The sequence below is a fragment of the Sinocyclocheilus rhinocerous genome, unplaced genomic scaffold, assembly GCF_001515625.1.
Source record: "Sinocyclocheilus rhinocerous isolate Xijiao unplaced genomic scaffold, SAMN03320098_v1.1 scaffold603, whole genome shotgun sequence".
Taxonomy (NCBI): domain Eukaryota; kingdom Metazoa; phylum Chordata; class Actinopteri; order Cypriniformes; family Cyprinidae; genus Sinocyclocheilus; species Sinocyclocheilus rhinocerous.
The window spans coordinates 3,737,428-3,757,343 of NW_015656630.1; the positions used below are offsets into that span (position 1 = coordinate 3,737,428).

The 19,916-nt window shown below is 34.8% G+C and overlaps 4 protein-coding genes across 6 annotated transcripts in view; 3 read left to right on the forward strand and 1 right to left on the reverse strand.

Moving 5' to 3' along the window:
- kcnip3b (Kv channel interacting protein 3b, calsenilin) overlaps positions 1-3,082 on the forward strand; it is a 35,836-nt gene extending 32,754 nt beyond the window's left edge. For both annotated transcript variants that reach the window (XM_016528520.1, XM_016528521.1), the window contains 5 exons: positions 412-482; positions 799-906; positions 997-1,101; positions 1,184-1,246; positions 2,725-3,082. In XM_016528520.1, the coding sequence (XP_016384006.1) occupies positions 412-482; positions 799-906; positions 997-1,101; positions 1,184-1,246; positions 2,725-2,772 (395 nt within the window). In that variant the 3' untranslated portion in view covers positions 2,773-3,082. The remainder of the gene's footprint in view (positions 1-411; positions 483-798; positions 907-996; positions 1,102-1,183; positions 1,247-2,724) is intronic.
- Positions 3,083-4,590: 1,508 nt separating this feature from the next.
- On the forward strand, positions 4,591-10,075 carry LOC107720572 (ras association domain-containing protein 2-like). Its single transcript, XM_016528297.1, has 9 exons — positions 4,591-4,745; positions 6,376-6,483; positions 6,576-6,651; positions 6,723-6,874; positions 7,800-8,040; positions 8,113-8,266; positions 8,346-8,467; positions 9,472-9,569; positions 9,646-10,075. The coding sequence occupies exons 2-9, from the start codon at positions 6,428-6,430 to the stop codon at positions 9,713-9,715; spliced, it is 969 nt and encodes a 322-aa protein (XP_016383783.1). The 5' UTR covers positions 4,591-4,745; positions 6,376-6,427; the 3' UTR covers positions 9,716-10,075.
- Positions 10,076-10,752: 677 nt separating this feature from the next.
- Positions 10,753-13,055, forward strand: LOC107720715 (shadow of prion protein-like). 2 transcript variants are annotated; one of them, XM_016528522.1, is made up of 3 exons: positions 10,753-10,875; positions 12,194-12,362; positions 12,772-13,055. In XM_016528522.1, the coding sequence occupies exons 2-3, from the start codon at positions 12,209-12,211 to the stop codon at positions 13,038-13,040; spliced, it is 423 nt and encodes a 140-aa protein (XP_016384008.1). In that variant the 5' UTR covers positions 10,753-10,875; positions 12,194-12,208; the 3' UTR covers positions 13,041-13,055. The 2 variants fall into 2 exon arrangements, with proteins under 2 accessions (XP_016384008.1, XP_016384009.1); XM_016528523.1 differs by lacking the exon at positions 12,772-13,055 and having other exon boundaries at positions 10,779-10,875; positions 12,194-12,760.
- Positions 13,056-17,209: 4,154 nt separating this feature from the next.
- Positions 17,210-18,568, reverse strand: prnpb (prion protein b). Its single transcript, XM_016528298.1, has one exon. The coding sequence runs from the start codon at positions 18,566-18,568 to the stop codon at positions 17,210-17,212; it is 1,359 nt and encodes a 452-aa protein (XP_016383784.1).
- Between the last annotated feature and the right edge of the window lie 1,348 nt (positions 18,569-19,916).

Here is a 19,916-nt window from a genome sequence, read left to right on the forward strand (position 1 = left end):
CAAAACTGCATTTTGTATTTACTCAGGTTATCTTTGTGTAATATTAAAATGTGTTTGATCTGAATCATTCAAGTGTGAAAAATATGCAAAAAAAAATTTAAAAACAGGAAGGGGGCAAAAACTTTTTCACACCACTGTATATATTATATATATTAAATCCATCAAACTGTATGTATGTGTATATATATATATATATATATTACTCTTTATATTATATATTACTTATTACTATTTTATAGATTACTTTTTATTTATTTTATTTATTTATTTACTTTTTATGACCTGACATTTATTATAACATCTGTAAAAGTCATAATAAAGATAGAGCAAGTGTGTCCAATTTTTTTTCTGGTAGGTAAGTTATAAAATCCAAATATTAAGAATCATTAAGAATCATTTCTTTTTTTGCAGATGCAACCACATACGCACACTTCCTTTTCAATGCTTTTGACATGGACCGAAATGGGTCTATACGCTTTGAGGTAAGGAACATTATATATAGCAAACCACTTGCAAAAATTGTCATTTGAAAGACTGCAGCTCCATGTTATATTACTATATTCAACTCAAATGTCTATATTCATGTTAATCAGAAGATTAACAATATTATCTGCTGGCTAGATTTTAATTATATCAGAGGATCAAAAGAAGAGGTTAATTGCTACTGTTATTTTTACACCTCCATCACTGGGTTCATTATCAATGGAACATAAATATTAGTCCAACAGACAATCCCAAGTGAGACTATTACATTTAGTTTTGTTTTCTAATCAATTGTAGTATGTGTGTGTTTGGCAGGACTTTGTAATCGGCTTGTCTGTTCTGCTCCGAGGTTCTGTGACAGAGAAACTGAGGTGGGCCTTTAACCTGTATGATATTAATAAAGACGGCTACATCACCAAAGAGGTACAAAACAATAGTACAAAACAAACTGACATAGTCTCTTTAGTACATATATTTGGCATTGTTACCACAATTAGCATTCACTTTCTTCAGGAAATGCTGGCTATCATGAAGTCCATCTATGACATGATGGGCAGGTACACCTTTCCTTGTGTAAAAGACAATGCTGCATTTGAACACGTGGAGAAATTCTTCCAGGTAACCAGCTTTTAACATTCCCATGGAAATGATATCAGCCAGCCATAATCACCACTAAACTCTGTAAACACCTTTGTTTCAGAAAATGGACCGAAACAGAGATGGTGTTGTAACCATAGATGAGTTCATAGAGACCTGTCAGAAGGTAGGCCAGATTAAAAGAGCTCACGTCATAAGAAATCAAACTTTTCTCTGTTTTGACACAAAATAGATTTTTTTCAGCTAATATGAAAATATACTGTAACTCAAAACTTCCTCTCTTGTCCAAAAAGGAAGTTTATCAAAAACTAAGCTACAAAAACAAATAATTCTGAAATACTTCAGAAATAGTTAACACAGGACCAAGAAAAATTTTTAATTTAATTTTATAACAGGGTGGAAAATGGGCATGAAATACTAAATTCTGAATAGTTTGGGCACAAAAATCTGAACTAGCATTATATATAAGTGGATATATATGATTTGACATCTTTAATCTTGTTTTCATGCATCTGCCGTTCCTCTTTATGCATAATAATAATAATTATTATTATTATTATTATTATTATTATTATACAAAAGCATGTCACTTGGTTTGATAGTTAAATATTATTATTATTATTATCAAGCTACAAAAAAAAATTGGTTTTGAAATAACAAGAACAACAAGAATTATAATAAGAACTATTATTATTATTATTATTATTATTATTATATAAAAGCATGTCACTTGGTTTGATAGTTAAATATTACTATTATTATTATTATCAAGCTACAAAAAACTTGGTTTTGAAACAACAAGAACAACAAGAATTATAATAAGAACTATTATAATTATTATTATTATTATTATTATTATACGAAAGCACGCCACATGGTTTGGTAGTTAAATATTATTATTATATCTTTGAACAATAGTTTGATAGTTTTATATTATTTAATAAAATTTATTTTAAAATCATGCTACAAAAACTTGGGTTTGAAATAACAACAATCATTATAATAATAGCTATTATGATTGTTATTATTATTATTATTATTATTATCCAAAAGCATGCCACTTGGTTTGGCAGTTAAATATCATTAGATCTTTGAATAATAGTTTGATCATATTTATTGAAATTTATTAAAAATCAAGGTACAAAAAAACTTGGGTTTGAAATATTAACCTATATTTGCATATCAACATTGCCAATTTGGAACTATCTGAAAAGTAGGTGTGAACACATTATAAATCAGCTTGACTCATGAATATTAATTAGTGACATTTGCCAGTAGAAAATAAACAGAAATAAACAGTCTGATTAATAAGACAATGTAAAATGGTCATGAAAAAAAAAAAATTCTGAGTTGTTTTGGCACAAAAATCTTCACTAACAATATACAGACAGTGAAACCTTAGAAGGAAAAAATGACCCCTTGAAATCGTCTTGTTTTGATGTCTTGTCTAGAAGTATCTCACCGTGCATAGACAGAAGCATCAGAGTTAATGTCAGAGAAATGTCAACACTGGACTGATTTATGTTGATACGGAGACTCTCACTGTCAGTGTGTGACAGCCAGACCTTTTCTAAACTCTGTCTAACATGAAGCTGTCAGCAACAATCTGCGACTGACGCTTTCCTGCCTCTGCTGTTTTATTAGGACGAGAACATTATGAGCTCCATGCAGCTGTTTGAGAATGTCATCTAGAGCGCAGCATGAAGTGCAGAGTGAGCCTGGCTCTTTTTCCACATCGACTCTCAGCATCGTTCCATTAGTCCTCAAGCGCTCCACAGGGACTCTCTAGAAACACATGTGTTTTGTACCTAGGCCTTGCACATCATCTGTAGCATGCGAATGAATATTTTGATTGATTGCATTGAATGCTTTAACAAAAGGATGTGGGCCGTCTGCGTGTGTCTCAATTTAATCTTCAGCATTCAAGACAGGCTGTAAATGCTCATTTGTATATATGTAGATATATGTGTGCTCTTAAACTGATTTCTGCCTAGATAAATGAACTTTTGCATGTTTGCCTGCTATTTGTCTTTTTTTTTGCAAAGAAATAAAGGCATCTGTGAATTAATCCATGCTGTGCATATGACGGTATATATGGGATGCTGTAAAAAAATTATTTATTTATTTATGTATTATTTCAGATAATTGAATTATGCAAAATTCAAACAAAAATGTATTTATTTATTGATTTATGGGTTGTCTTTTGGAAGGAATGTGCTTACATTCTTCCATTTATTTCAAGTTCAAGGGTGTGACAGTTTTTCTATGTTAAATAAATATTGTTAAGTAATAAAATATACATTTTCACAAAGAGAGACAAAAACATCAGAGATTTGCACTAGTCAAGTGCTAATCCAGACAATTATTTAATTGTTTAATTATTATTTTAAAATCTATTCGTTTGTTTGTTTTTATGTTTGTTTATTCTTTTTATTTATTTATTTAATTTAGAAGTAATGGGATTAAAATTCATACATTTATTTACTATATTCAATGGTGTGGCACAGTATATTAATACTAATCAATTAGTACAAATACTAATCCAGACATTTATTTATTTATTTACTTGTTTTAATTGGGAAGTAATGGGCTTAAATTCATACATTGTCAAACATTAAGTAATTAAATATACATTTTAACAAAGAGAGAGAAATTACTACTATTATTAATCCAGCAGCAATCGTCACTATTTATTTATTTTTAATTATTTATTAATCCCTATTATTTATTCATTCCTCCATATATTTTCCATGACAAAAAAAGGGAACAGAAAACTGTAATTAAATGTACCTTTTAACACAGAGTGGCATAAACATTACAGGCTTGCATTAGACAGTTTGATATTATTCATCTTACAAAATTAAATGTGGCTTATTGTTAATTGCTATGTAAACAGTATCCCAGTGACCAAGAGATCATGAATCAATTTGTAATTATATTAGCATCCACAAGATGGCAATGCTGTGCTCAAACCTGCTAGTTACCAGAGGAACAGATGCAAGTTCAAGTGAAAGCAGCCTTTGCATCAATTCCTTCATTCCTTCCCTCTCTCTCTTTATCTCTTTTGATTGAGCTTCTTGACACACCCAACACTCAATAGTGAGATTTTAAAGATACTAATATACTAGTTTACATGATGCATATTTCTGTTCATTTTATTTATTTGGTAAGCACACGTTTCTGTTAAATAAAGGACATTGTGTGTTCACTAGTCTTGCATTCATGGGACGGTGTGTTAACATCTGCCCCAATGGACAATCCACAGGCCTGTTTATGTGCTCGACCAAGCGTACTTCCTGTCTGGCCCAGCAAACCATCTGAACGTTGGTTATCTGTGCTAGTAATTATCTTGGCGTGCATGTTAAATTGTGGTTGGGGGCAGAGTGTGCATATCTGCGGCGTATGGGAGGAAGTCTGACCCAAAATAGCTGCGACTTCCTGACTGAACGTTCGCAATGAGGAAGAGTCTTACAGGGAGGGGCAAAGACTCCTTTAGCTTGTCAACGGCACGCTCTCATCCGCGGCACAGCTGTTTTCATGCTGACCAGATGACTTCCAAGACTTCCATGTTTGCTGACTGGTGCAGTCGCATTATCTGATGTCTGTGCCAGAGTCTGAGTTGCTTTCACTGACTTTGCTGGATTCTCCCACGTGCTGCTTGAACAGTAAGTCACCTGCTTTGTCATCTTGACCTTTACAGGTACATTATCAAATATCAATTCAGATAAACTGACTTAAAATGGATGAGATGTTGGTTTAAAACTTGAATTCAGCTCTCAAATAAAGGTTTCAAAAGGGTTTTCCACAGTGATGCCATTGAAGAACCATTTTTGGTTTCTCAAAGAACCTTTCAGTGAACAGTTCTGTGTGAAGAACATTTTAAACATCTAAAGAACCTTTTATGTAATTGAAAAGTTCCATGGATGTAAAGGGATATCAGCCAAAAATTCTAATTCTGTCATTATTTACTCATGACGTTCCAAACCTGTATGTAGAACATGAATGAAAATATTTTCAAGAATGAACAACGTAAAATACTATGGAAGTCAATGGTAACCATACCTATTTGGTTACCAACATTCTTTAGAATATCTTCTTTTATATTCCACAGAAGAAAAAAAGTCAGGTTTGGAACAACATGAGATGATGACCGACCGAGTTTTAATTTTTGGGTGAACTAAATAACTCTGCTAAATAAATGACTAAAAATGTAACTATTACTGTAAAGGTTCTTCATTGATTCATATGTGACCTTGGACCACAATCAGATCTTATAAATACGATCTATTGTTTGTTAGGATAGGACAATATTTGGCTGAGATACAACTATTTGAACATCTGGAATCTGAGGGTGCAAAAAAATCAAAATATTGAAAAAAATCGCCTTTAAAGTTGTCCAAATGAAGTTCCCAGTAATGCATATTACTAATCAAAAATTACATTTTGATATATTTACAGTAGGAATTTTACAAAATATCTTCATGGAACATGATCTTTACTTAATATCCTAATGATTTTTGGCATAAAAGAAAAATCTATTATTTTTAGCCATACAATGTATTGTTGGCTGCTGTTACAAATATACCTGTGCAACTTAAAGGGGTCATATGATGCTGCTAAAAAGAACATTATTTTGTGTATTTGGTGTAATGAAATGTGTTTATGCGGTTTTAGGTTAAAAAAACATTATTTTCCACATACTGTACATTATTGTTTCTCCTCTATGCCCTGCCTTTCTGAAACGTCGACAGTGAAAGCCGATCCGGTGATCCACAGCGCCAAGTTGTAGTATTTCCTCAGCGACCAGCACGGATCAGCTCCAGACATGACGAAGCGGATATTGTCCTCTTTTGGATTATGCACCAAGAGCTTGTAACACTCTAAAGAGAAAGGAAAAATTTAAATCGCATCATATGACCCCTTTAAGAATGGTTTTGTGGTCCAGGGTCACATTTGCCAATGAAGAGCATTTATTTTTAAGTGTGTATGTGCAAATTCTGAGACGTTATTGCTTGGTTGTGATGTACTAGTCATTTCTTGTTCATTACTTTTGCATTAGCAATAAAAAGGATGAAATATGTCACTCTAAATAATGGTAAAATATAAAATATTAGATTTAAATGTGTGTTACAGCCTTTAATAGCTTAGTAATGTGGTGTAAGACAGTTCAGTTTATGTGTGTGTTTCAGTGTGTGAGAATCTTGCCTGCAGTGCTTTTGCGATTATGAGGCGAAAAGTCATGAGATTCTCTTCTACTTTTTTTTTCTCAGAGATGTTTTAAACAATCTTTTTCAGTTCATCCCTTCATTCTTAGCAGGTCTTCCTAGTGTTTTTCCACTCACTCGACATGGACAGTGAGGATTCAGACAAGGTCCAGATCGGCGAAAACAAATTTGTTAGCAAGTAAGTGCATTTTGCTATGTTACTGCAAGGTTTCTTGTTCTTACCGTTCTCGTAAACCTGACTTTCTTTTCTTTTTTCCTTTTTGGTTGCAGGAGCATTCTTCTCTCACAGCTCAACACATACAACCTTTATTACAAAGGAGAAGCTCTCCAGTTGAGACACAGAGAGGTTAGTTGGTTAGTTGGTAAATTACAGCCTGTTGTATGGATGTCATATATCTGATTATGTGATTTTCACAGGAGGAAGGAGAGTTGATCATTGAGGGTTTGCTCAATGTTTTCTGGGGCGTACAGCGGCCAATCAGACTGCAGATGCAGGACGAGAAAGAGGCAGGCAGGCCACGCCCCTCACTAACATCTCTGAGCGCCGAAACGGACATCAACACACTCAAGTCAGATATTTACATATGTTTAATGCAAGGAAGGATTTTTATTTTAATATTATGAATTATTTTATTATTTATATAATTTGTATTATTTTATGGGTGCTTTTGGGTTATTATCAATAAGTTAATATTAACAACATCTGTGAATAACCACAGAAATTAATTTTATACCTCAGTTTGTAAAAACAATCAAAAATGTGTTTTTTGTTTTGCCTTCACAGTGGAACTAGAATAAAAATGCACATTTATGCTTGTAGTTTAGAAAGTAGGGCCAAAATATTTTTTATATATATTTGATCTTGTCTGTGCAGAATTCCGTACAATTTTTTTGTACACTAGGCCTACTTTAAAAGGTCAGTGAGATTTTTTTTTTTTACGTTTTTGAAAGAAGTCTCTTATGCTCAAAAAGGCTGCATTTATTTGATCAAAAAATACAGTGAAAATAATATTGTGAAATATTATTACAATAAAATAACCTACGTTTGGAAATATATTTAAATATAATTTTAATTTATTACTGAGATAGCAAAGCAGCCATTACTCCAGTCTTCAGTGTCACGTGATCCTCCAGAAATCATTGTAATATGCTGATTTGCTGGTCAGAAAATATTTATCAATATTGACAGCAGCTGTGCTGCTTGTTATATTTCCACAATAAATAAATATTTAGGCAACTTTACAGATAAACAATAATTCATCTAAGCAAACACTTTAGTAAAAATATGAACACTTGCCCTATAGGCTTACACTTCCTTTTGTAAATGTGTCAAATGCAAAAAATAGTTTTCTCCGGACCGTTTGTTTATGAAGGTTTTTTTTTTTTTTTTTATCATGAAATAAATCGTTTCCAGGGAGGTCGCTACAGCAGACGACCAATCAAAAGACTTCAGTGAAGAGAAGGAAGAGGCAGGTGAATACATTCTTGACTTTTTTCTAAAAACTTAGCAGTGTTCACTGTCTACGCATCATATCTGAACGACTGTGTCTGTCTCGTTGGATTTGTAAAAGCTCGTCTGGCAGGTGAGGAGGAGCAGCAGGAGTCGACACACTCCCATCGTCTCGCCAGGACCAAGACTGATGTCGGCGGAAGGAGAATCAGCGGGCGACGGCTTGGAATCAGGAGAGTCCAGAGAAACCGATGCTCCTTCAACGGCCACTTTTATAACCACAAGGTGGGCGTCGTGTTTCGTGAACTGTAAGCACGTTAGTAAGCCCTTTTGCTCACAGTTGTTTCTGTCAAACAGACGGCAGTTTTTACGCCTAAGTTCGGCTCTGTGACCAACGTCCGCGTCAACAGCTGTATGACGACAGCACAGGTCATGCGGTTGCTGCTTAACAAGTTCAAGATTGAGAACAGCCCGGATGAATTCAGCCTTTATATCGTCCACGCCAGTGGAGGTACGTCCGAACTGGAATTAAATGTGTCATAGTATTCTTGTCTTTGTCCTTGAGTTCATATTCCCCTCCCTGCACTCAGAGAGACATCAGCTGAAGCCTAATGACCATCCTTTGGCGCTCAGGGTTTTGCAAGGCCCTTGTGAACAGGTCAGCAAAATGTTCCTAATGGAGACGGACCAGGTGGAAGAGGTCACCCATGATGTAAGAGACCAAATATCACATTGGCTATCTATCTATCTATCTATCCTACCTACCCAAACTGCTTGTCTTATGTGGGGCCAAGTCACTCAAAATTAAATAATTGAATGAATATTTATATATTTAAATAAATCGGTAAACACATAACTAAATTGTTAATAAAACACAGAATTCATAAATGAAGTATTACATCTCCAAACAAATTAGTACATGTCCATTTTATTTCATTTTAGCATCATGTTGCATTTATTTTAATCGTTATCTTTGAATTGATGCTTACTTTTTCTCACAATTCTTTCTCTGAACAGCAGTATTTATTTATTATTTATTTGTTTGTTTGTTTGGAAAAGTCACAAATGCATTCAATTAAAAGTTAAAACTAATTTAAAAATGACATACATCAGATATGTATTACATTTATTATTTGTTTGGTGATATAATAATTTATTAATTTAGTTATTTGTATGTGTTCATTAACTGTTTAATTCTATATTTAATTATTTATTGAAATGTTGATTAAATGTTGTCATTTTTGAGTAATTTTGCCTCCTTAGAGGATGCTAGGGCCTTACTTATCTATATATCTATCTATCTATCTATTTATCTATTTATTTATTTTCCAAGCTTAAAAAATATTTGGTTAGATACATTTATTTATATAAATTATATTTTTGTGAAAACAATTTTTATTCTGTTTCTAAAACCGAATACATGTGAAATATATCAAATATAAATGAACATTTTAATTCAAATTTTTCATTTTGTAATGGAATGTCATGCACATTGCATTTTGGGATTAAATATTCTAAGATATATAATGTGCCTGGTTGTATACTGCACATTTTGGCTGAAGTAGAAGGTCAGAAAAACTGCATACTGAATTCTTACTATTTATTATAGAAATAGTAAGAGTAGTATGTTAGGGCACTGAATTCAGCCAATGTGAACAAGTACAAAGTGCAAGTTTGTATGTATATATTTTTGTAATACTTCGTTTTGTCCTCAAGGTGGCACAATACATCAAGTTTGAGCTTCCGGTTTTACAAAGCTTCATTGCTAAGCTGCAAGAGGAAGAAGAAAGAGAGATGCAGAAACTGAAGAAGAGGTACAGACTGAGTCACACGTAATACAGTCATTTGAAATCATTATGGCACTAATTTTTTTCTGTGCCCTTATTTCAGGTACGCAGATATGCGCCGTATCATCAAGAAATACATGCGGTCTTTAGCTGATTCAACTAACGTTACATGATGAAGCTGTGCAGGCATGTATCACTCGTGAACACAATCCTCAAAGCACCAACAGTAGTGACAAAACAGTGCTGTCTCAGGAAAAGGAACATATTTTTAGTTAAATTTGGCTTTTATTGTCTTCACGTAATATATAATATAATAATACAGCAGTATCCAAAGGTACCATGACTTAATCTAAATAAGCTTCATTGGATAAACCTTACTTAGCCTTCTTTTTTACAAAGGAAAGCAAATGGGTCCAAAAATGTAGCAGTGTTTGACTTTCACTCATGCACAATGATAATAATAATAAGCCGTAAGAATGGTAATTCAAAATTTGATATAATGTAGAGCCCGTATTGTGTGAATAAATAGACAATGTGAAGAAAAATAAAATCTAATGTATTTGCTTTATTTAATTGCAGAATATTTGTAATAATGTTTATTGGTATTAAAAGTATTTAATATCTTTTGTTTGTATTTTACAGTGTATGTGCACATTTTTGCCCTTGATAATAAAAACATTGAGACAATTACTGAATTTATTTTCAGTGAACCTGCATGCATATTTACCTCAGTAAAAGCTCTCATAACCTTTTATTGATCCCTTTAGTTGTTCCTAGTATAATACATTTAATACTTCTGATATTTTTTAACATTTGAATGAGTCTGTATATGCAGTAGAGATAAAAAAAATTTTTTAAAAACAGTCCATTCAGCAAGGATACATCTTATGCCACACTACATTAACCCATAGCTCCACATTGTAAGGCATGATATTTAAAAAATATATATATTAATTTTCCATGTGGAATAAAGACTTGCGATCTCTCCTAATGTATTTTATTAATTCCTAAGCACTGATCTGCTACTGAACTTAATGGCCAAGGATAATAGACACAAGGGTAAAATAGAGTGTAGAAGCAATGGGATGTAAATCTGAATAGAAACTGCTTTTAAATGAGTAAAAGCCAGACTAGTACCAGGCTGCAATTCATTCTTTGCTGTGCCTTTGTTCTTGAGTGGGCGGGGCTGTTCAGCATCCCTGATTGGTCATTCGCTGCTGTCGAGTGAGTGACAGTTCCATAAGGTGGTTGTTTACAACATAGAGCAGCTTGTCACAGTAAGGTTGAGCAGTTCAAGCGGTGAATAGAAGCCAGTGATCAACACTATCACAAGGTAAGATGCTTCTGTTTGTAGCAACAGATGGGGCTTTGATGAGATTTGCAAAATATGGAAGAGAATAAATGCTTTAGAACTAAAAACTGAGATGAAGCATTTAATATATCTAATGTAATATATAATGGTGCATTTTGAGATGTCCTAAAGATTTTCATTGGTTTAATTCATTTTATTATTTTTGTATGTTTGAAATAAACATTATGGTATCAACATAAATGTCTGTGTAATTCAATACATTTGTGATAATGAATATAATATACACGTATGGCACAACAAGTGGGTCATTGTATCAGCAAATGCAGATCGCAGCACTATCGCATTCTAGGTGAGTCTGACAGTTGATACATCATTCAGAACGTTTGCTTGTTGTCAGTGGTCAGCACTCCTCTTTTGATGTGCAATGGAGCGTATAATTAGATTCAGATGACTTGTGCCGCTTGCTGTACTGTAATTGTTTGAATAATTATGTTGAAGAAAATAATAATAATAAATGAGCTGAAACAAACATTTTACTTTGATGATAAAAAGCTGGGGAAAAAAGGTAGAATATTTAATATATATAAAAAACATAAAACTTTAAATAAATATTACATGATAATAAAACAGATAAAGATAGATTAATAAAAATAGATCAATAAATTTTTTTTATATTTTTAGATTAATTCTGAGTAAGAGAGATATTTATTATTTGAAAAGGAGGATCATACACTGGCTGAATGTAAAACCCAAATTGTGTGAATAAGTAGACTATGAAATAAAGAGAAATAATTTGTAAATCTAATGTGCCATATTTTATTTCAGATTAATTGTAATAATGTTTATTGGTAATAAAATATTTAGTATCTTTCATTTGTAAAGTATTTTACAAGTGTCTGTGCACAGACATTTTGCCATTTATATAATAATAATTTTAAAAAATGTATTAAAGAATTACTGAAATAAATAGAATAACAGGTATAATAATTTAATTGTTGAAAGATTCATTATATGACACTGAATTAGTTATACAAATAAGTACTCTAACTTATATATTGATGTAATATTATTATAGGAAACTTTAAAAATTGCAACAAGACCATTTTTGTTCAATTTCTTTAATTTTCTACACTGTAAAAAACAATGTTTTCTATGTTGTAAATAAATATTATTAGAGTTTTTTAAGAAAAGTTTTACAAGTTTCAATCTTTCTACTTCCAAATTTCACATTTAATTCAATGTGTTGCTTGCTGTGTTTTTTTTTTTTCTAATTAGTTGTAAAATCTACTAGAAATTTCTGACCGAAAATCCTTTCTACGCCAATTTTGTTTGTTTTTAGAAGGGACCCCCAGTCATGATGGGTAATCAGAAGGTCCTGATCATTTGGGTGTGGATGTTGCTGTTGGCGTCGTTGTATCCTTGGGGCCACTGCAAGCGTGGAGGAGGTTTTGGTGGCAGGGGTAAGGGAGTAGGTCTGCCAGCCAGAGCGCCTCCTTCCCAGAGCAAAGGCAGGCAGGGCCTGAAGCTGGCAGGTGCTGCAGCCGCGGGGGCTCTCGGTGGAGCGGCCATCGGCTATGGGCTGGGGTCTCTGGGCAGGCCGAGATATGGCTACGATGGCTCCTCAGAGGCGGACAGGCGCTATTACCCGGATGGACCAGGATACTACAACCGCTCGGACTGGCGGTATTACAGGAACGCAGGCAGCACAGAGCACGTGACCAACGTCCTCATAATACTCGGAACAGTCGCACACATCTTTATGTGGGGATGAGTTACAGGGTTTGAGGCATTTCTTGTCACAGAGAGACAAGATGCAGAAAGGGTTCATTTTAAACAGAGGATGCAATCATTTTCATTGATAGAGTGTTTGATAAAGAGGAAACTAACTTACACCAGCAATATGCTTCCAGAGCAAAGGCAGGCAGGGCCTGAAGCTGGCAGGTGCTGCAGCCGCGGGGGCTCTCGGTGGAGCGGCCATCGGCTATGGGCTGGGCTCTCTGGGCAGACCGAGGTATGGCTACGGCTACGATGGCTCCTCAGAGGAGGACAGGCGCTATTACCCTGATGGACCGGGATACTACAATCGCTCGGACTGGCGGTATAACAGGAACACAGGCAGCTCAGAACATGTGACCAGCATCCTCATAATACTCGGAACAGTCACACACATCTTTATGTGGGGATGAGTTACAGGGTTTGTTACAGGAGTTACAATTCTTGTCACAGAGAGACAAGATGCAGAAAGGGTTTGTTTTGGATGCAATCATTTTCATTGATAGAGTGTTTGATGAAGAGGAAACTAACGTACACCAGCAATATGCTTGGAGAAATATGAAATTTGAGAAAGTTATGACATTAGACCACACATACAGACACTAAAGTTCAAAAGTTAAAAGTAAATTTAAAAAGTAATGTATATATATATATATATATATATAATTAAATTAAATAATTACATTCATTATTAATTATTATAATAATTGCCCCTTTGCTTTAATGGTAAATTACCATTAAGAGATCATGTGTGAACAGGACCTTTTCAAAAATACCGGTAAATTTGTTCTGGCAATTTACTAGTAAGGGTAAGTAGTATAACATTACTAGTAAATTACCGGAATGATGCTGCAAGTTCAGAACACGCTGGCGTAAGATGTCTACTCTGGGCCAATCCAGAGCCATTGAAATTCAAAATTCAACGGCTCTGGGCCAATCAACATTCTGATGCATTTACTCCACGCTGTGTAGTTCGGGGTTAAGGCTAGAAGGGAGACAGCTGTGGCTACTGGGCATGCCACATCAATATAGCGTATTTTTTGTCCCACTGTACAACAATAATTACTATTTTTACATTATTGTAAGGGGTAGCTTTAGGGTCGGGGTAGGTGTAGACGTTAATAAAACAATCTGATAGGTAGAAAATTAAATTTCATTGTTAGTTTCCGGTCTGAGCTTTATCCCTTATAGCCACAACCGTAGTTCGGTTTAAATTCGAATGCGACGTCTCTGGGCCAAAAGCGCTGCATGAATGTGAACATTTGACAGAAAAAATGAAAATATCAACAAAAACACTGACCACGTTTACCCTTCCATGTTTACAAACACAACACCGGTAGGGGCAGCTGTTTAGAAGTCATTTCTGGTTACTGATCTCACAGAATTTACCGGTATTTTGAAACAGATGTGTGAATGTTGCTTTAAAAAGATGGAACGTCGTTGCTTGTGTGAATAGCCCATTTTTGTAGCTATTTACGGTAAAGTCGTTCCATTTTTTAACGCAATTCACTGGTCTTACTGTGTGAAAGGGACTAATGATGTATGTAATTTTTGCAATTGACCTATATATTATACCTGGTTGAAGGTAAGGTAAATTGGTAGATTTTACCTTACCTTCAGATTGATTTAAATATCAATTTTACTATTTAACATATATTCAAATGTTTTAGCCAAATGTGATGAATGTTAAATTATATTTAATTCATGCTGTGTTGCTAATGGCAGACAGTTCTGCAATTATATGTCACTGTGGATTTTAATTTGGGATTTTATTTTATTTATTTTAGTCAAATGTCATTCAATACAACTGAAACAGCTTTCATTTAAGGGCTAATATTTGCATTCTCTCATACACCTACAATTATTTGATGCAAACTCTTTTAGCTGAAATGTCGTGGGATGGACAAAATGAAAAATAACAGACGTGCTTTTGCTGTTTCTTTCATTCCGGTGATGTCATTTAATACTCTTCTGTTGGTTTCAGGGTTTGATGTGTAATTTGGCAGGCATTTTAAAACCTGTCACTGTTTGCTCCTTGTACTGTTTTCAGAGTGTAAATGAATAAATCATTGACTTATTCCTATCCACTACTTTCTGTAGAGCTAGGCATGTTTTCCTCATCATTTGCCCCAATTATTAGTGGAGTACCCCAGGGCTCTATTTTGGGACCGCTTCTTTTTAACTTATATATGTTCCCTCTGGGGGATATTATCAGGAAGCACAATGTTTCGTTTCATTTATATGCTGATGATACGCAGTTGTACCTCCCACTAAAAGCTGGTGATTCCATTCAACCATTGCTGGAATGTATCTCAGATATTCAAAAATGGTTATCAAATAACTTTCTCCAACTCAATGAGAACAAAACAGAATTTTTTTTTTTTTGGTAACCCAAAAATGAGAATGGATATTATTGAGGAACTGGGCAATCATTACCCCTCCATTTCCTCACAGGTTAGAAACCTGGGCGTTATCATAGACTCAGAATTATGTTTGTCCAAAAAAATCAATTCTGTCCTTAGGAACAGTTTTTTTCAATTACGGGTCATCTCCAAACTTAAATCGTTTTTGTCTTTTCAAGATTTGGAGAAGGTTATTCATGCTTTTATTACCTCACGTTTAGATTATTGTAATTCACTGTACTCAGGTCTTCCTCAGTCATCGCTTTCACGCCTCCAGTTGGTACAAAATGCAGCTGCAAGGCTGCTGACTGGGGCAAAGAAATATGACCATGTCACTCCAATTTTAGCTTCGCTTCACTGGCTTCCGGTCCATTTTAGAGTTCAGTTTAAGATTCTGTTGTTTGTTTTTAAAGCTCTAAACAATCAAGCTCCATCTTATCTTAAAGATCTTATTATCCCTTTGTCATCTACCAGACTTTTAAGATCCACTGACAGGGCTCTTTTATCTGTCCCTCGTTCCCGTTTGAAAACTAAGGGTGACAGAGCCTTTTCAGTCACTGCCCCCCGTCTGTGGAACCAATTGCCTTTAGACTGCCGCCTTGCACCTTCCATTACCATTTTTAAATCGAGGTTGAAAACGTATCTTTTCTCCTTAGCATTTTAATTTCACTTCATTGTTGTGTTATTGTCTGTCTTGTTTGCTTCTTTTCTGTGTTTCCTTTTCTCTTTTAATTTTATTTTACATTGTTAAGCACTTTGGATAGCTTTGCTATGTTGAAATGTGCGATATAAATAAAATGTACTTACTTACTTACTTTGTTTGCTGAACCTCCAATTGCTTCCTCCTGATCATGAAGTTCTTTTTCTGAATGGCCTGGTCTCGTAGCAACGTGCTGCATGTATTATGTGAAGGTCTCAGTGTTCTCTGTGATGTTAGCAATGGTCTTCATTTTGCTAGCTTTTAAACAGACCAGCAATTGTTTGATCTATAAAATATTGAAAACATATATTGTTTTCCTACTGTAGAATTCAATGTACACCACACATTCACAAGGGAAAGAACATTTAGAGAAAACTACTGAAATATATGAAGATATGAATAAATAATACTAAATAAATAATCAATATAAATTCATTTAGCAGCTAATAAAAATTTAAAATGCATTATTGTTGTTGTTGTTTTGATGTTTTTTAAATAATATAAATGGTTACTATATAATTAAATATATCCATAATATTACATTTCTATAAATTAATCAGTGAACATTTTATTTGAATAATTTAGTTTTTATTTCCCAGAAATATTACTATTACTACTACAAATAATAACAATAATAATATTAATAATAATAATAACAATATTAATAATAATGAGTTTTGTATTTTATTAAATTATTTATAACAAAATACATTCATTACATGTAAATGTCCAGTATACATTGTATTTGCCTTGTACTGTACGTTTAAACAGCCAGTGAGAAAAAAGACTTGTTACATTTTGAGCAGATAAGCTAAACTTTCAGTCAAGATTGATAATATACTCAAATTTTAAAATGTAACTTCACCTTTAGATTCCTAGACTGAGAGAGTGGAAAGGGCAATTGACCCATAGCAGGGAGTTTGACTGACAGGCAATTTGGCCAATCATAACACTGAATCTGCCATTTTTGTCTGACAAACAAACTAGACAGGAGAGTAGATTAACGTTGGTGGACTAGAACTTGAAAAATCGTGCATATTGATGTCTTTACGTGGTTGAAACAAGATATCTTCTGATGTTCATTCATGTTTATTTCATGCCATAACTAGTATAGTGTAAGAGATTATCGCTTCACCTGCTGCTTGAACTGAGGCGCTACAGCGATCTGTCACGACACATTAAAGAGCCACAAAATGGTATTTATTGTTTGAATTTTTTTTTTAAATGACAAAATTTGAAAGCTGAAACTTTGTTTCATACCAAAAGTAACCTTCTGTGTCTTGTCTGTCAGCACTTGTCAGTTTTCTCATTGCTCTGCCATGTATTTTTCATTGCGTGAGAACATGACGTTTGGTGTGAGAGTGCCATGGCTTGTTGGACATAGCTACAGTAATGAAGAGGGGTGGGTCATTGTGAAGGATCAAATGCATTCCTTTATGTATATGTGTGTTATATATAATATTATATGTTGACAGCACTACTAAGTGCCACTAAGAAGCATAAAGAAAGTAGTGAGCAACAGAAGCACTCCAGAGGCACGGTGTCCATTGTGGTTATTGGAAGGTCTGAAATTTTTTCTTCCCTTTTTGTCCTTGTTATCTTCTTTCTGCTTCTCCGTGAAGCTCTCAGAGTAAACCAAATACAGCTCAACACACTTCCGAGATTTCATCTGCTCAATGAGAGCTGGATAACCAATCTGCATGATACTCACTGTATCATCATCATCCTCACGAATTGCAGCAGCCTTTGGATAATCATTGACAGTTATAGGGGATGTGGTGTCGTTCACAGCTGCAATGTCAGTCAGTGGTTCATCTCTTTGAATGTTCTTGCGATCTGCAGAATCTGTCGTGTCCTGCTCTTTTAGAAGATCTTTTCGCTTCATGCATGTGCTCATGTATTGCTCATATGACTGAGCCTGGGATGGTTGCTTTGATGTGTAGTTGGGTCTTCCTTTGTTATTTCTGTCTTTAGAATGAGTGCCTTGACGTGCATACATATAGTGGTTGTATTGACGTTCCTCCTGAGGGCTCCTGAATTGGAAGTTGGGGCGTGGAAAGTTTCCGATTCCATAGCCTACAGCCATTCCTGCCACTGCTCCAATGCCTGCTGCTAGCATTGCCTTTTTTGCGAAGCCTTTGGATTTAGCAGAGGGACCATAGCCCATACTTTTCACTGTATTGGAGAAAGGGGAGCCACCCGTTCCAAACCTGCCACCTCCAAAGGAGCCTCCATAGCGTGGACTGAGGATCTTATTTTCGGGGTTCCAGTTGGGATATCCCCCTCCAATGGAAGGGTGTCCTCCTGGGTATCCTCCCGGCTGTCCTGCAGTTCTTACTGGGTAAGATCCACCTGCTGGATACCCACCAGGGCTGTACCCACTTCTACCTGGATATTGGTTAGAGTAACCCCCTCCTGCAGGATTCTGGTTGGGATATCCTCCTGGGTTAACTCCGCCTCTTCCTGGATTGGGGTTTCCACCAGCCAAAGGATAGCTACCACCAGCGGGATAGCTACCTGCTCCAGGATTTTGATTAGGATATCCTCCTGGGCTGGATCCCCCTCTTCCTGGATACCAATTGGTGTTGCCACCAGCTGAGGAATAGCTGCCACTAGTGTCTCTACCAGGATGCTGCTGGTTGGGGTAGCCTGGGTTACTTCCTGCACCAGGATTGGAGGGTTGCCTGGGATAGTTAGATTGAGTCTTGGTCCCCTGTGATGGCTTATTGGATGGCTTCTTGGAAGGGGTGCTCTTACCCCCTGTCTTTCCTCCTGATGAATTGTGTAGCACTGCCATCAGAACCAAAACAAACAGTGCAAGTTTGCCTAACTGCCCCATTTTGGTCCTAACAAATTGAGACATACTGAGTTAGTTTAAACTTGATATGCACACAATTCAGAGAAATAAGCTTACTGAAATGCAAAGGCAATTTTACATATTACAAGACAAGAGCCTAATGGACACTGTATACAAGAGAGAAAGAGTGAACATTATAAATACTTGTGGAAGTGATTGCTGGAAAACAGATGCACTTAGGCATTTAGTTGCATTTATTAGAGATCTAAAAGATCCATCATATTGTTTGGAAAATAAAGTCATTAAAATTGAGTAGGTGTTTTCCACAGCACTAATGGAGGACCCTTTAGTATTCGGGAATTTCAAAGAGATGAAACACAAGAGAGTAATGGACAGGAAAGCATTCCTGTCAAGTAATATGGCCCTTCAGCACTTTCAACTTATCCATTTGGTGTCCATAACACACTTTAGGAGATTGTAACCCCCCCAAAATGATCTTGAAATGAAAGATACTGTAAAAGCCTAAAGTAAGTATACTCATTATATTATCCATAATGTTGTACTGCTTCAAACATAAACGCTGAGAACAAAATCAACAAGAGTTACTGTACATAAAACATCTTGAACGAATAATCATTGCTGCTATTACATGTTTGCAACCTTTAAATATGTTATATCAATGTTGCATGTAATATCAGCAATTTCATGTTTGGAGGTTTGAAGGTTAGACCTTTTATTAACATACATCTTAAGCATTTTTTCTTTGAGCGGATAGAAAAACGTATATATCATGTTAACATTAAGACATAAGGTTAATATTTACGTGAATTTGTCATTTTTAATCAAATGAAAGGTCCTGCAGTATGACCATTTTTGTCTATATTTCAAGTAGGGTCTGATTTTAAAAGAGGCAATAAATCAGTATTCATAATTATATGAGCTTCAAGTTACATGACAAATTACTAAAATTTTTAACAAACTATTTTATTGTTCAGTTGTTTTTATGTCCTTTTTGAAGGTTAGTATTTAGATTGGGTAATAGGTCATATGTACATATAAATCAGGGTTTACCAGAATACCATTTTAATGCATTAAATCAAATAAGTATTTTCAGTATTAAATTACCTTTAATAGTATATGTTCCCGTTTGTTGTATTCAATTGAAATGTCACATTACAAGTTTTCATACGTCCAGATGTTTAGTAATATGAAAGCATTTACCTTACCATAAAGAGGTTGCTATAGAAGAACACGTCTCTTCAGCAGCTCAATAGAAATCATGTTGACTCCAGTCAAGAGACAGATATTGGTCTGGGGTGTGGCTTTATGTAATCATTTTCTCTGCTGCCAGCCCATGCTGGTATGCTGTTTTTGTGTGCATGACCATGAC